We start from the raw sequence: 17,745 nt of genomic DNA, 5'->3' as shown, positions 1-17,745 counted from the left end.
TTAATTAATTAACAAATTGTTATTTATTTTGAGTTACCTTTACTTTCTACAAAACCTCGTTGTAAGCCTACCTGGCTTATAACACAGAGATGAAATTAAAACTGAATGCTGTGATTTGCATGTTAAAAAATCATACCGGCAATGTCGGTCTCTGTACATAACGTAGATATCGGCACCCAAAACGTAGATAACATACAACACAACTTCCAACCATTTTTATAAACGGTAGACATAATTATAATTTAACTATACAAAGATAATTGGATGATACTGAACAAAACGGTGTTAACATTTTTATCAAATTACGGAATAGGGGTCCGCATTGACTGCACCGAGGTACTGACTCATCGCGTGGAATATTCTCTCGTGGAACAGAGAACCTATAACCAGTATAATATAACCGCGGAATAGAATAGTTGGTTGATAATTAATATTGTTCTATGATATTATCTGTGTCCTGTGGTATTGTTCACCCGTAGATAAAAGATAAACCGTGTCAAACTTTCACTTTTCAGTAGCATTGCTTAAAAAAATTGTCAATCATGGCATAACTGTAAAAGATTGTCGTTTGTCACAGAGATTTCGGATATTTTCATTCGGAGTGTTTTTGAATAAGTTTCACGTTGTTTTATTATTATATAGTGTATTTCTTTATTAATTATTATTGATAAAGCTCCGATTTGACATTATATAATTACGATTTTGAATTGAAGATTTTTGAGACTCTAGAATGTTTGGTAAGTGGTTTGACTATTTCGTTTATACTAGTTATTACCCACATTAGTGCTATACATACAATAAGTAAATTATTAAAATAATTATAGTTTTTTTATTATAACATTTCATCAATCTGTGTACGCAATAATATTTACCAACATGGGTAGGTAAAGTATGTGTTATGTTATACTCAATATGACAGGTTCTGAGTCAGGTGCATTATCCAGTGCAGGGACCGAAAACACGTCAGGATTTGGTAAAATAAATACATACATTTAATCAGACTACACAGACTAATACGGGATTATTTGCATCTACTGCTGCTGCGCCTGCATTTATTCACACACTGGCATTATTTAGAGTTAATTTGCAAAAGATCAGATGAAATTAAAGTATTTATTCAGTAGGTACTTATAAGTATAAGATGATCCTTTAAAGTAAATACACAAAGTAATTTAAATTACAATTACTGGACTTCAGGTATCTTAAACAGTGAATGATTACTTAGCACTGTCCATTGTTTTAAATTGTAGAACGCGGACACTTTGTACTATGATATACAATATACATACAGTATAAATTTAATATAAACAAGTCATAACCAGGCCATGTTATTAAGTTGAAATATTATTTGGTAAAACTAAGTATCTTATACATTCCAGTATCTTATACATTCCAAATAGGAGAGAATCTTGGGTTATCTATCGATATCTGTCATTTTCACGTATTTATATTGTACACATTTTTAATTTACTTTTTAACATAACTTTTGATAATAATATACCTAAAACAATTATAATTTATAATCATATTTGATTATTTTGATAATTTCAAGATTTTTAGGTCATCAAGTTCCTAAATCAATTTATTAATTATTATAGTAGGTTAACAAGTGATATTTGGCTGTCATCTAACCAGTTAATTAAAAAAACTTTGTTTTGACTATTGTTAATATAATATATTATTGTAAAACATTTTTAATTTAAACTACAATAATTGTTAGTATATTATTATAACCTAAACTAAATCATATTTATTTTATCATAGGATGATGTTGAAAGTGAAATTTTTGGATTCCCTAAAACTGTATTTAGTTCTACACCAACTACAAGTACAGATATATTTGGAGCGAATGATAATAAATCACTTTTTGGTGCAACCTCAACAACACTTGCATTTGGAGGTAGGTTAAATTTTATTTATAGTTAATTTGTAAAAGATCAGATGAAAGGAAAGTATTTTATTAGGTTCCAATACAGGTGGAACTTGTGGATCTTCACTGTTTGGAACTCCTACGTCAACATCGGCATCTAGTGGAGGGTTATTTGGCCAACAAAATGCTTCAGTAGGGGAAAATATTGGAGGTGGATTATTTGGCTCTAGTAAACCTAATACTGCATTTGGACAACCAAAACCAGTTGGAACAGGATTCTCTTTTGTAACACCAGTCATGCAGCCGACTAGTAATATATTCGGTACACCTCAACCAAACACTGCAAACACCAGAATGTTAGGCGCCTCTACTACTGGTAATCCATATGCATAAACATTAAGGTTGGGATATTTATGATAGGGTTGTCATATTTGATTTTATTTAAGCTAGGACAAACATTTTTGGGTAATTTATACGGAAAAAATCTTACCAGTCTTCCTCGGTCAACTGCCTGTTTGAAATTTCTATTTTTTGGTAACTTAATAACCACACAAGACTCTATGACATGCAGTTATAAGATCAAAACTAACTAATTGTTAAAATTGAAAATGAGTAAATAGAAAAATTATATATTAGCATCAAGTGATTACAAAAATTGTCGCGAGGAAACAGGTATTTGTCAATAATTGTTGTCCGAGCTGGAAAAAATAATTTAGAAATTGATTTTGTCAGTCAATTAAGTATTCAACTTGATTATTTTATAATTTATAGAGCAATATTATTTTTCTGTTAGAAATATTAACATAATTATTGAAGTTTAATTCCGGCACAATTGTTTCTTATCACTATCCAGACAGTGCAACACTATTTAAAACTGGTACAGTCCCAGACAAACGAGTATGTATAGCGATCCTAATTTATGATCTTAAAAACTCGTTTTAATCACATTTAGACCTGTCAAATTTAAATAGTGTACTGAGTGCTGGTTATCACTCATTAGTCATTACTTACCTACCTATTGTCTTATTTTGTAGTTGCTAGTTAGAATTTTATTTCCATCAAAGTCATGCGCAATTATTTTATTTGCGATATTAGCTCCTGTTTCTTGTTGAGCTTCATAATCAAAAAACATATGTTTTTGTATAATTACAATTCTGATATTTTTTATAACCTTCTTTACATTTAGTACAATAATGAAGATCAGTACATTTACCACCTTTTTGTTGTAGTCTATGTACCATATAACATTGATGTTAATTTATTTTCACTTCTTGTTCACAATTTCTACTTACACTATATCCACATTTATGTCGCTCATGTCTTAACACTATTTTGTTGCATTCAATAAATTTATATACTTATTGACATACATATTTATGATGATCTAAACATCCTTGATTATAACATCTTCTATTAAATTTTTAACAATATATTATTTATAATATATATATTTATATAGATTATAATATATTCTATTTTTGGTACTACTTAAATGTTCAGATTTCTTACACAATTTACATACCTAAATTTATATTTTGAACACATTTATGTTTATTTTCATTGTCATATGGTTTATTACACTTTTCACAATAATAAGACGACCCTTAGAAACCTTTAGCTGAATTAATACATCAAAATGATTACCATTTCTATATAAATTAATTTTAGTTTCTTTATCCTCACCCTTATAAATTACAGTATTTAAATTCTCAGCACAAATAACATTCATTTGTATATCTAGTGCAAGTTCCACATTTTTAATATCTATCAATGTGAATCCTTCTTCGTTATATTCTGGTAATTTTTTACATATTTCTATATCTAAATCTTTTTGAAATTTCTATCCATCTTCAATTATTTAATTTTATTCTCTTCTAATTCATGTCCTAAAATATTATTTGTTTGAATAGATAATGCAACAACAATAGCTCTCGGGCAACATAAATTATCATCGTTCTTAATCTAAATAATACTATTTTTTGTTTTTATATTTTCTGATAAATTTATTATTTTAGTTCCTTTTAAACATCTTTGTATTTTTACTAATTGAATATTAAAAGTAATTTTGGTAATATCAATTGTTTCGTCTGAAGTTAATATGTTAGAAATTTGTGATTTTAAACCTGTTAAAATATTATCCGATTTCATTCAAGTAGATATAAAACTCTTTAATTTCGGATTCATTAATATAATACTTATTAGATTACCTTTTTCATAATTTGAATTTTGTCGGGCAATTTTTAACATTTTCTCTATAGCTTCTCTAAAAATACTTTAAAATTAGCTTCATGTATCTTAAATATATTTTGTATTTGTTTATTCATTTGAATTTTTTCTATCAAATCATATACTTCCAATGTTCTTTTAGTGAACTGTTGAAGTATTTTTTTTTTTCTAACTTCTGAAACGGATTATTGTTTAATGAGCTATTAAAACATCATCCCTGAAAATATCTTCTTAAAATTTATGAAAAAGTAGTTGCTTTCTTTTATTTATGAAATTTGTTATTAAACATTCTTTATTAAGATGATTATGAAAAGGTGTCTAGTAAAATGCTAGACACCTCACTTAATAGTTTTTTATGATGTTTTTATGTTGAAATCAATTTACTGATGTTTTTGCATTAATTATGAAACTGTAGCGCTTTGTGATGTTTTTCGCATCTTTTTTTATAATTGTTTTTGTGAACTTTTTGAGTTAATTATAAAAAGTATTGCTTTATGATCTTTATGTGTAAATTGTCAAAATGTAGTGCTTTATTGTGATGTTTTTGTGTTAAATTGATTTTACTGATGTTTTTGTGTTTAAAGGAATTGACTGTTGTTTTTTTGCTTAAAATCAATTTACTGATTTTTTGTGTTTATAATCAATTTACTGATGTTTATGTGTTTAAAATCAATTTACTGATGTTTTTGTGTTATGTGTGCTGGAAGGCTCTATATACTACTCTTATGCATTCCAAATAGGGGGAAATCGTGGGTACCTATCAATATTAATTTTTATTTGTCATTTTTACATATTCATATTGTACTCATTTTTAATTTACTTTTTAACATAACTTTTGATAATAATATAATACAATTATAATTTTTAATTGTTTGATTATTTTGATAATTTCAAGATTTTTAATACATCAAGTTCCTAAATTAATTTATTAATTATTATAGTAGTTAACAAGTGATATTTGGCTGTCATCTAACCAGTTAATTAAAAAAACTTTGTTTTGACTATTGTTAATATAATATATTATTGTAAAACATTTTTAATTTACTTTTTATTTAATTTTAAATTTTTTCATTTCAATGATTGACTTTATAATATATACTTATTACTTTATTATATACCTAATACATTATTTACAATATATGCTTTATGTATATAATAGTACAAAGTACCTATTCGCATTCTGAAATGAACATTTATACCCAACGGTACAAAGTGTCTGTGTTCTAGAATGTACCTTTTTACCATTTCGCACTTTTAATGCTCGACCGTACAAAGTGACTTAGAACAGTTTTAAACTGATGTTATCCATTGCAAATATTTTACAGGTACCTTTACTGCTACATCAGGATCTAAAGAAACATGTGCTGGCGGTTCAACCATTAAATTTAATCCTGTGGCTGGTACTGATACAATGGTCATAAATGGTTTAAAACAAACATATAATACTATACATCAATCAATAACTACTATGAAAGAATATGAAACAAAAATATTTGAGATACTTAGATTTGAAGATTATTCTGCAAACTGCAAAGTTGGACAACAGGTAACCTAAAAATAAGAATAATTTTATGTTTCGGTAACTTTTTCTAATTTTTCATATTAGTTTTATAATTTATGACAAATATTTGAAACTACAATAATTGTTAGCATATTATTATAACCTAAACTAAATCACATTTATTTTATCATAGGGCGATATTGAAAGCGAAATTTTTGGATTCCCTAAAACTGTATTTAGTTCTACACCAACTACAAGTACAGATTTATTTGGAGCGAATGATAATAAACCACTTTTTGGTGCAACCTCAACAACACTTGCATTTGGAGGTAGGTTAAATTTTATTTATAGTTAATTTGTAAAAGATAAGATGAAAGGAAAGTATTTTATTAGGTTCCAATACAGGTGGAACTTGTGGAGCTTGTGGATCTTCACTGTTTGGTACTCCTACGTCAACATCGGCATCTAGTGGAGGATTATTTGGCCAACAAAATGCTTCGATAGGAGAAAATACTGGAGGTGGATTATTGGGCTCTAGTAAACCTAATACTGCATTTGAACAATCAAAACCAGTTGGAACAGGATTCTCTTTTGTAACACCAGTCATGCAGCCAACTAGTAATATATTCGGTACACCTCAACCAAGCACTGCAGACACCAGAATGTGTTATGAATTGGGTAAAACAGGAATTTAATTTTAGAAAAGATTTTTTGCTCAAACTAATGGAACATAAACGTTTGCCCTTAGCTTCAAAAGAGTATTTTTTAGAAAAAGTAGTTGATGAACCTCTTTTTTATAATTTAATGATGCCAGTACATCCTTTCTGTATTTCGCAAATGATTCGGAGTAAATGTAAACAGTCTTGTGGTTTACCAAAAGTATGATCTAGTTTTAATTTATTTATCTTTAAATTATGTTTAATAATTTAATTCTATTAGGTTGTTCTAGGTTTAAGTTAGTCTTATTCAGAAAACAGATGTATCACAAACTGGTATGACCCAGCCAAAAACCTATTGCAGATTGCCCCAGAAATGTTTATACAGCGTGGTGGAGCTGGTCTTTGCGTTGTTAAAGATAAATTTGTGGTAGCTGTGGGTGGAAATTCTTGGAATAAAAATTCTACTCGTTCTGTTGAGATGCTTGATGTATCCTCACAATCAATCTGTTGGATACCTAAGGTCAAATTGTTAGTTGGCCGAAAAAATGTAGGCGTTTGAGTATTAGATGGCTGTATATACGCTGTAAGTTATGCTAATATATTACCTATTTTTTCTTTTAAATATTATGAATTGTATTAAATACTAGGTTGGCGGATGTGAAGTTGAAGGTTCTACTATTAATAACGCTAACTACAATATTTCTCAGTTTAGAGAAAATAATTATTTGAACAGTGTAGAGGTTTTTAACTTTGGTTCTCAACAATAGCGAATGGTAACTAGTATGTCTAATAAGAAAAGTAATTTTGGTGTTGGAGTGCTCAATAACCTCTTATATGCAGTAAATAATTTTATTATTTTAAGTTTGTCATCAATTGAATTAAATTAAATTATTTAGGTTGGTGGTTTTAACGGTTCATCATGTTTGAAATTTGTCGAATGTTCTAATCCCATTCTTGATACATGGAACCCAATTGCAGAAATGTCTGTATGTTGCTTAGGAGCTGGTATAGGAGTCTTAGATGGCATAATGTATGCTAATGGTGGAACTAATGCGTCAGTAACACTAAAAAGTGTTGAGGCCTATTATAGACCAAATACTGGAGTTTGGACGTCTATTGCTGATATGAATTTGTGCAGACAAAATCCTGGTAACTAATAATTAATCTTTAAAAAAAAATATATTTAATAATTACTTTTTTAAATGTAGGCGTAGTCGTGTTTGATGGATTGTTGTATGTTATGGGTGGAAAAAACGGATCTATTTATTTGAATTCTCTAGAAATTTACAATTCCAACACAAATTCCTGGTCAATGAAAACATTGTCAACCAGCCATCTTCCAATTTATGGAGCAGTGGTCGTTGATAGGCCACCACATTTAACATTTAAGAAATAATCGGCATTAACAATCTTATTGTTAGTTTAATATTTATGTATAATTTATTATATTCTATATATTTAACATTTTGTGTAAATTAATTAGATTAAAAGTTTTTTATTTTTCATTTTGATTGACAAGATATTATTGAATCTTTTCAACAAGCCTATAGAATTTATAAAACTATTTAATACCCAATTATATTTGAATTATACTCTTGCAACTAATAAATTGTTCTGACTTGGCAAAGTTATTTATCAATTATCATTTATTTTTTATGCAGTTTTTATATTTATGTAATTTGAGCACTTAAACAGAAGCAAAAGTAAATACAGTATTTACATTAATTACACTATGATGTAGAATGGTTGGCGGTTATAATGATTTAAGGACGTAAGGTACCATACAAGTATGAAGTGATATATTTTGTAATATTGTTTACAGAATTTAAATCTGATTAATACATTTACAACAATAGTCTATAGACTATAACTGTATTATTTATGAACAGCTTATGTATGATATTTGTTCAGAACAAAAAAATATCATTCATAAGCCATTTAGACGACAATGGCCAATAGTATTTCTATAGTACCTATATAGTTACCAATTACCGGTTGATTTAAAGTTATAGTTAAACTTCAACTTTCAACTTCAGTATTTGTTGGATGGGAAAGTGAATATTGTTGGTGCATTGGGAGGTCAAAATTCCCAATAGTTTTCAAAAGCGCCGAGAAAAACAACATAAAAATTAAGGTAAAACGAGAATATTTACGCAAAATTGGGGTTCCACCAAATCGATTTTGGTTTTTAGTGTAACTATAAAAAAAATGTACGTATATACTTGAAATTTTCACTAGTTGCTTATATTTGCATTTTCTATACACCATAAAATTTTCAAAATATTTTGATTTGTTTTGAACTGTTTAGGAACATTTTCTGTTTCCAATTTTATTAGTCTTTTTTTCTATGAATGTCAATAAAACTTTATTTGTTGGGTAAATAATCTTGAAAATTTAATACAAGGCTCCTACTATATTAAAAATCCTTAGTCACAGTTTTTATTTAGAAGCATTTAAAGTTCAAATCTTGACAAAATACGGAAAAATCACGAAAATTAGCAAATTATTTTGAGTTGAGAATTCATAAAAATTTTTCTTTTTAATTCTAAGATTTGAAAATGTAATACATACAAGATTCCTTATAAGTTTGTGCATCTTTATCAAAAAAAAAAAAAATGTCTATAAGAAAGTCAAATTAAATTTTTACGAGCGTTTGAAGTTCATATTTTCACAATATTGGATATTCACTCGATTTCTCGTGTAGCGGTTTTGTTGTTTTATTGTTATTCAAAAACGAATAACTGTAGATACATGAACATTTTACTGAATGTTTATATTTTCATTTTCTATACACCTAAAAAAAATTTTGGGCTGTTTACGGACATTGTCAGTTTTCAATTTTTTTAGTTTTTTTTTCTTTAAATATTAATAAAGTTTTATTTGTTGGGTAAACTTTATTAATATTTAAAAAAGCGTGAAAATTTAATGCAAGGCTCCTGATATATCGTTACAATAGCAGATAAAAAAAATTAAAAATCCATAGCCACAATTTTTTTTTAGAAGCATTTAAAGTTTGAATTTCGACAAAATTTAATAATTATTTTGTAGTTAAAAATGTATAAAATGTTCAACTATTATAGCTAAGTATTGAAAATTTAAAACAAGGTTCCACGTAAATAGGTACCTAAATATATAAATTACTTTATTCACAATAATATCATCAAATATACTTGGTAATATAATATACATACATAAATTTGTTTATGTCATTCTGATTCTAAATAAATACATTTTTTATTGCTTTCTTGCAATTATTTCAGTTGTGCTATTTTAATTGTGAACGTGTTTATTGTTGACTTGTTTTGAGCTGTTTACGATTATACTCAGTTTCAAACTTTTTTAGGTTTTTTTTCTATGAATGTCAATAAAATTTTATGTGTAAGATAAAAAGGCTAGCAAATTTAATACATTTAATAAATTATTACAATGACGTTTAAAAAATATTAAAAATGAAGTCACAATTTTTTTTTTGTTTACATTTAAAGTTTGAATTTTGACAAAAAACGTAATAATCACGAAAATTTGCAAATTATTTTGAATTATAAATTTCTAAAAATTTACAAGATTTCACGTAGGTAGCCAAAACATTTTGTAACCAAAAAATCTCAAAAATAAAAAAATACAGTTTTTTTTTTTAGTTATTTTAAGTTCAAATTTGGACAGCACTACATATTAAATAAGTAAAAACCAAGAATAAAGATTATAGTTTATTTTTTGTAATTTTATAATATTAATTCAACTTACTGGCTACCGTATTAATAATAAGTAATAACAATATAAATATAATATAAAATATCCACACTGACAAAACATCACCCCTCAGAATCGTTTTTCGTATACAATGATATTATATCATTGAATTCAAATTTAATACCATCCATTAAACAGTGACCCACTTGTAACCTACTGTATAGCAGAGGGATATCCACTTGCCCACCTTTTTTTTAGTTTTTTTTGCTCAAGGCTCTAGATATATTGTTACTAATTTACTATAGCAGTTGAAAAAAATATTAAAAATACATAGGCCACACTTTTTTGTATAAGAATTTAAAGTACAAATTTTTACAAAATTTAATAGTTATTTTGTACCTAGTAAAAATGTATAAAATAATCCACTAAGAATAGAAAATTTAAAATAAGGTTCCATGTTAATAGGTTATATATATAAATTACTTAATTCACAATAACATCATAAAATATACTTAGTAATGTCTTAGGCTGCATTTGAACTTCAAACTCTCATATAAATTTAATTTGACTTCCAGTAGGTAGATATTTTTTTTTTTTGATAAAAGTAGACTTACTTATAAGGCATCTTGTATTAAATGTTCAAATTTTAAATTCAAAAACGAAATTTTTTTTGAATTTCCAACTTAAAATAATTTGCACATTTTCGTATTTTTTACGTAATTTCTCAAAATTTGAACTAATACTCATATAAAATAATTGTGATTATGTATTTTTAATATTTTTCAACTATTATTCTAACAATTAATTGGCAGTCTTGTATTACATTGTCAAGTGGTTTAACTAAACGAATAAAACTGTATTGACATTTAAAGAAAAAATTCCTAAAAAAATTGGAAACTCAAAATGTCCGTAAACAGCTCGAGACAATTAAACATTTTTTTTTTAAATGTTTATATATATCTACGGTCAGTCGTTTTAGAGTAACACCATAAACGAATATTGATTTTTTGGAAAACCTATTTTGCGTAAAAATTACAGGTTTTCCTTAATTTTTTTTGTTTTTCCCGGCGCTTTTGAAAACTACTGGAATTTTAACTGCCGTTATATACTTACGACGAGGGACATATGGCTGTAGCAGGGCTCGTCTGTACAAAGGACCCCCGACAACCTTTATGCTAGCACACCACCGGCTTAAGAAAACTCACCAATGGATCATTGTCGTCTGTAGACCCGAAAGAATTAACTCTTGCGGCAGTTCACTTGTAGGTATAAACACTCCGAGGTGTATATATAAGGAATAATATCCCTTGTCTCTCGTTCTGTATACCTCAGACATCTTAAAGTTTATACACCGCGTCCTATATAATATAAATATAACCGTAATATTATATTGTTATTATCTTACAGATATATTTTATTATTATTGTTTTTTTTTTATGTATGTATATTTATCTAATATATAATAATTATTATCATACAATTCGCGCGGTTACGTGTCTCCGTTCACATATTTCAATATATTATATTATATAGGTAGAGATTGTAAACATAATGTTTATATAATGTACTTGCTGAGCTTCTGCTATATTCTAAAAACCAATAATAGCTAGGTCGGTCGAGTAAGGTGTCGTACTGTTTATTATAATATACGTTTTAACACTTTATGCATTATCGGTTGGTTTTTTTTTTCACACATGCACATTTTAAGCACATAGTAAATAATTTATTAAGTACACACTAAGACTAAGCCAATCATTCTCAGTTACCATTTATGTAAATATGTAATGATTTATATAAGTATTTATAATTACTAATATAAATTATTGTGTCTCATAACTCATAAGTTATGAAGTTCGCCACGCCACTAATAATATAGGTACTCTATTTATTGAAATTTGTACTTATTTGTTTATTCGTTGTTGCATATAAATTACAAATTGACTATAGTCCCAATCGATAATACCAACGGCACATGTAAACTCGCTGACGGAAAATGTACTAATTATTGCTGAACGCTTGGACATAATAACGAAATCGTATACAAAGCCGTGTCGGTATACAGCACATTTGCACAATAATACATAATATTATATTAATACACAAATACATAATTTCAGCAGTGCCGCAACTTGGTACATATTGGTGGGTGTGCGACCAAATATATAGGGCCCATGTATAGAGGCAAAACTACAGGGGAGGGGAGAGGGGGGCTATAGCCCCCACCCCTCAACTACGATTCAGACCCCTCCAAAAAATATTCCTTATTTATTTAGATATAAGGCATTTATAGGTTATTTTAAATTAATAGTTTTGTTAGGTGTGCTGTAGCCCCCCAGAATTTTTAAGACGAACGTCTCTCCAGCACCACCCATTCAAAAATTTTACAATTTTTTTTTACAGGAAATTAGCATGTAATTAGCATGAATTTGCATGACTATCGCCAAAATTTGCATGACAAAGTATACAACTCTATGACAAAAAATGATGTGCGGTGCTGGAGAGACGTCTCACCAGCACCACCCAACGTGAAAAATTAAAAATAATAACAAACTCGATATACCAAAATGTAGCACGTGATTAGCACGAATTTGCACGATATACCCGGAAATTCGCACGTGTCTGGTTCGCGAACAAACACGTTCGACTATTTCGCGCGTTTTTTTTTTATAAGCATTTAAAGTTCAAAAATCACGAAAGTTAGCAAATTATTTTGAGTTGAGAATTTGTAAAAATTTTTCTTTTTAAATCTAAGATTTTAATTTTGGTAATAATACAAAACTGTGTACAAAGTTAAATTCGAGTTGCACCAAGTTTATATTTTTAAATTAAAGGTTTTCGAAACGTAATTTCTGGTTAAGAAAATTTTGAAATAAAGTTCCCCATTTGATATTTTAATTAATTTAACTTTAGTTTTACTCAGACGCATCCACGTTGAATCAAAATCAACATATAATTTTGCTTTATTATCCCAATTTAATAAGTTTTCGGCCTCTTCTCAGGCAGCTGAAGCTGGTTGAATCATAAAATACCTCCTACCTCCATTGGTATAGGCACCTATTGTATAAGTACAGGTATGAAGTATTTTATTCCCCACTCATTACACTTCTGCAGTATTATATTTAAGTATTTATTAGAACTTTACACAGAGTTTTTCAAACGTTTAATAGAAATTTCGTAAACAATCTTATTAAATTTTATTTTTTAAAATTGGTTACACTTGGAGGTTGGAATTTTTTTAAATAGATAACAATTTATTGTCAAGTTATTTTAATGTAGTACCTATACAATTTGAATTCAGTTAATCAAAATGTTTTATTTGTACATTTTATGGTATACAAATGCTTTGATAATTTATTTTATTATACTGTATAAATCAGAAGCTCACACAATACAACTGTATTTTGATTGACTGCTTTTGACTTTTTGATAGTGTCATCAAATAATTCCCAATTGTTAGGCCCTCTTTTACAGTACGCTACATAGTGACCAACAGATGTGCGCAATCTACTTAGCCCTTTAGGATTATGTTATTTAGGATTATATTAATACCTACGTTTCTACTCATAAATTATACTATGTATAATTTATTATTTTACTTATTTTATTTAAAATAGTATAATGGCTTTTGGGTTTACTACAGCGCCAACACCTCTCTTCAATTTTTTTTTTTAGTACTGTAACTCTAGTTGAATAATTTGTATTGACTTGAAAATTGATAATTTGGTGCCCCATGAATAATCATTCTTTAATGAACTAAATATTTTGAATAGTTTTTTCTGTTTAAGTTTCGGGGCATTTTAGTTTGAACTTCGTAATGTGTGTTTCTACTGTTAAATTTTTTCCAAACTTTTATTTTTGTTTTCTAAAATCAATTTGCCTGCGGGCGCCAATACCTCCCTTCAATTTTTTTTTTATGATTTTAACTCTAGCCAAATTTTTAAACATTAACAATCTGGTACCCTTTGAATAATTCTTTAATGAACTAAATATTTTGAATAGTTTTTTCTGTTTAAGATTTTGGAGATTTTAGTTTGATGTTTGTAATGTGTAATCCAACAATATAATTTATATAAATTTTTTTTTGTATTCTAAAATGCATTTGCCGGCGGGCGCCAACACCTTCCTTCAATTTTTTTTTATAATTTTAACTCTAGCCGAATTTTTTAAACATTTTTAGTACTGTAACTTTAGTTGAATATTTTGTATTGACTTGAAAATTGATAATTTGGTGCCCCATGAATAATCATTCTTTAATGAACTAAATATTTTGAATAGTTTTTTCTGTTTAAGTTTCGGGACATTTTAGTTTGAACTTCGTAATAATTTTCAAATTTTATAGAATTGAGGAAAATTTGAAAAACCGGTACTGGTTCCGTTAAGGTATAATTAAATTAATCCAACTGTGATATTTAAATTAATGTTAAAGATATATTTCAGGTATTAGTGTTTTAAAACAGTCAGTACTCATCACTTTAGTCACAATGTGGTAAATCCTAGTTTTTGCACTTTTCGGAACGTTATTGACTTAGTGACAAAATAGTGATAAAAGTTGAAAGTAAGCAGTACTAAGCAGTTTTAATAAGCAAAGTTAATAACTTGAATCATAATATGATGTTGCAGATCAAAATTATATTTTAATACTACATTAAAAACCGAACAGGAATTTAACAAGTAATAACTAATAACGAGTAAGTATATATAATCATTTTTGTTTTTGTATTTTCACAATTCCACATTTATTTGTTCTTATACAGTGTTAGAAATTTTTTCAGAAATTATTTTTTTAATATTTTGGGAATTTTTTTCTGATTGCCTGGTAGATATCTTTAATGTTCTATTGTCAATCAAGGATGAAAAAAATATATATAAATTTCATTAGGTAGAAAATGAGTATGGAAGTTTTTATGCCTTCGATTCTGGGTATAAATTATGGATACGTGATTTATTTAGGAGTTATATAGAAAATAAGGCTGCGCTTTTTACAAATTACAATTGATGGATGTGGTCAGTCATACTTTGACTGTGGCGTTATTCCAGAAGTATACGCAACTGTAGATTTTGGAATTTCATCAAACGGTTAGTATTACAAAAAGTCAAAGTAGATTATTTGGTGTGTGAAAAAATTTAAAAATATCATCAAAACACTGAAAGACGTGCCAATTTATAAAATTGAATTAATAAATATTAAATTTATTGCAGATTTGAATTATAGTATATTTTTATATGTTTGTTTTAGCTTCTCAGTGTTTTGACTTCATGAGAAAGGTTCAAAAAGGAGGTCCACTAGTGAACTCAGAGTTCTATCCCGGTTGGTTAACTCATTGGCAAGAATCAGTATCTATAGTCAACCCCATCGATGTTGTAAAACAAATGAAAGTAATGTTGGCAATTAATGCTTCGTTTAAAATTTTCGGTACAAATTTTGGATTCACATCGGGAGCGAATACAAATGACACCAAAGAAAGTATTGGATACTTACCACAGTTGACCTCATACGATTATAATGCTCCATTGGATGAAGCTGTAGACCCTACAGAAAAGTATTTCAAAATTAAACAGACACTTGAAGAAGCCGTGAGTTTTAATAACAGTTAACTATCCAATATACATATACAGTTTATTAATTAATTATTTTTAAGAAATATGCTGTGACAAACGAGATATCACCAAATCCCGCACCCAAAGGTGCCTATGGAAAATTCTATTTAAGACCTTTGGTTAGCATATTTGAAAAGGTTGCTCAACGTATTAAACCAGTGATCAGTGATGTTCCTTTATCGTTTGAGGACTTAGATATTAACACTGGTTTTGTAATGTATGAAACAACATTAACAGATGATCAAAAAAATGTTGAAAATCCAGTAAACCTAACTGTGAACACGGTTAGAGATCGAGCAATCATTTACCTGGATCAAGTAGAGTTACATTGCAGTTATAGTTTTAGAAACATGAGTGTTCAAATTTTTTTTTAGGTACAAGTGGGTACTATGAATCGGTTGAAAGCTAATACTACAATAAGCTTAAACATTAACCGTACTGTTCAAAACCTAAGCATTTTAATTGAGAATCAGGGAAGGATGAATTTTGGAGACTTAATTGAAGATAGGAAGGTAATAATAGCTGACAATAAATTATTTTATTCATGGTCTGAGACTGAAATAGTATAATTTATAATAGTATACTATAGTATTATAGTATAATATAATGCTTACCAGTTACCATAGAAGTTAATATTTGATAAATTGTGTAGATACAGACTGGCGAGTGGTTACATTACCTTTTTAGAAACAAAAGTGGTAATATTTACAATCACTGAATTAGATTGTATTATATTTATTTTAACTACCAACTGAGTATAATTACTGAATTAAAATATTGTATGTAAAATAATACTAATTATATTTTCTAGGGAATTTTTGATCAAGTGATTCTCGGAAATAAAATATTAAGCCCTTGGAAAATGACTGCATATCCTTTGAATGGTACATCATGGATTTCTTCAATCAAATCAGTTGAAAACGTCAACAGTGTTAAATTACCAGCATTTTATAAAACACAGTTTACATTAACAGTTAACTATACAAAATGTTTAGACACTTATTTGGACACTTCAGGCTGGACAAAGGTGTGTTCTTACAAGTTAATACTGTTAAGTCGACTTTTATCCACATATTTACAATTTAAAAATAATATTCGATATTTACAGGGTGTAGTGTTTTTAAACAATGTAAACCTAGGTCGGTATTGGCCACTTGGTGGACCTCAAGTTACACTTTATGTGCCAGCTCCTTTTTTAAAACCATCACCTTATGCCAATACACTAGTGATATTAGAACTTGAAGGTACATCTCAAGATTTGTCCGTGAAATTTGTGGATAAACCTGTTCTTGATGGTCCTATAATGACATAGATAAAATGTATGTTATATAATTGATTAAGAAAAATATATTAAAATTATTAAATGTTTGATTTATTTTATTTTTATCATATAATAATTATCGTGATTTTAAACTCTGTGTGTCATTCTATAAAACCATTCATTGACAAGCAATAATTCACAGTTCATAACATCAACTAGATAGGGCCCAGCTAGGATACCTACATAATTCATATATTGTGTATAGCAATGCAATCTAGGTATCTTGCGACGGAAGTGAGTGGATGCCACAGTATGGTTTTTGCGTTAGAAGCTTCAAATTGAGTACCTAGGTATTTTGTTGTTTTTTAAACTTTTATTTACATAATTTTTTCTAGTGATTCCATCACCACATACCAGATGACGATACGTCATCCAGTAAAAACATTGTCCGTGGCAATAAATATATAATTCAAGTTTAAAAAGTACTCTGAACTGAAATTTGAAAGTATCTATTTTATGAAAATAACCTGAACGCACTCAAATGTGCGAGTTCGTGGTATAAACTTATATTTTAATATTATATATTCCTACTGCTTAACAAACTGTCCGTCTATTGTTGGCTCATTTTATTTTTTTTGTTCACCGAAATTATCAAAGAATTGTTAATCGTTTCCGACTAATGTCGATAACTATTGGCGATTATCATAGATGATACAAAATATATTAGGTATATTATGATAAATCCATTAAACTTATATAATACTCAGTACCTATATGGTCAATTGATAAATTGTGTGTTCTTTTACAGAAATCTTTGTGATCTGCAACGTATGAATAGATACGGTTAAGTTGAATTATTATTATTTGTTTATTGTCATATTTGTATATAATAATATATTTTAGTCGTTTCAATTACCCACGAATAATATTTTTAAAATAG

At 27.9% G+C, this 17,745-nt stretch overlaps 1 protein-coding gene and 1 pseudogene across 1 annotated transcript; both read left to right on the top strand.

The window, feature by feature from the left end:
- Window positions 1–503: 503 nt before the first annotated feature.
- Window positions 504–7,875, top strand: LOC132946711 (ring canal kelch homolog; annotated as a pseudogene).
- A 3,243-nt stretch (window positions 7,876–11,118) lies between these two features.
- Window positions 11,119–16,894, top strand: LOC132947589 (beta-galactosidase-like). The gene is given in 8 exon segments (XM_061017883.1): window positions 11,119–11,208; window positions 14,826–14,933; window positions 14,935–15,022; window positions 15,183–15,520; window positions 15,586–15,861; window positions 15,919–16,056; window positions 16,356–16,571; window positions 16,653–16,894. Coding segments are annotated over 8 exon segments (1,458 nt in total). The 3' UTR covers window positions 16,857–16,894.
- Window positions 16,895–17,745: the final 851 nt, after the last annotated feature.

Source organism: Metopolophium dirhodum, chromosome 6 (genome assembly GCF_019925205.1).
Source record: "Metopolophium dirhodum isolate CAU chromosome 6, ASM1992520v1, whole genome shotgun sequence".
NCBI lineage: Eukaryota > Metazoa > Arthropoda > Insecta > Hemiptera > Aphididae > Metopolophium > Metopolophium dirhodum.
Note: the sequence above shows the minus strand (reverse complement) of the source record. Positions and strands in the feature narration are given on the sequence as shown.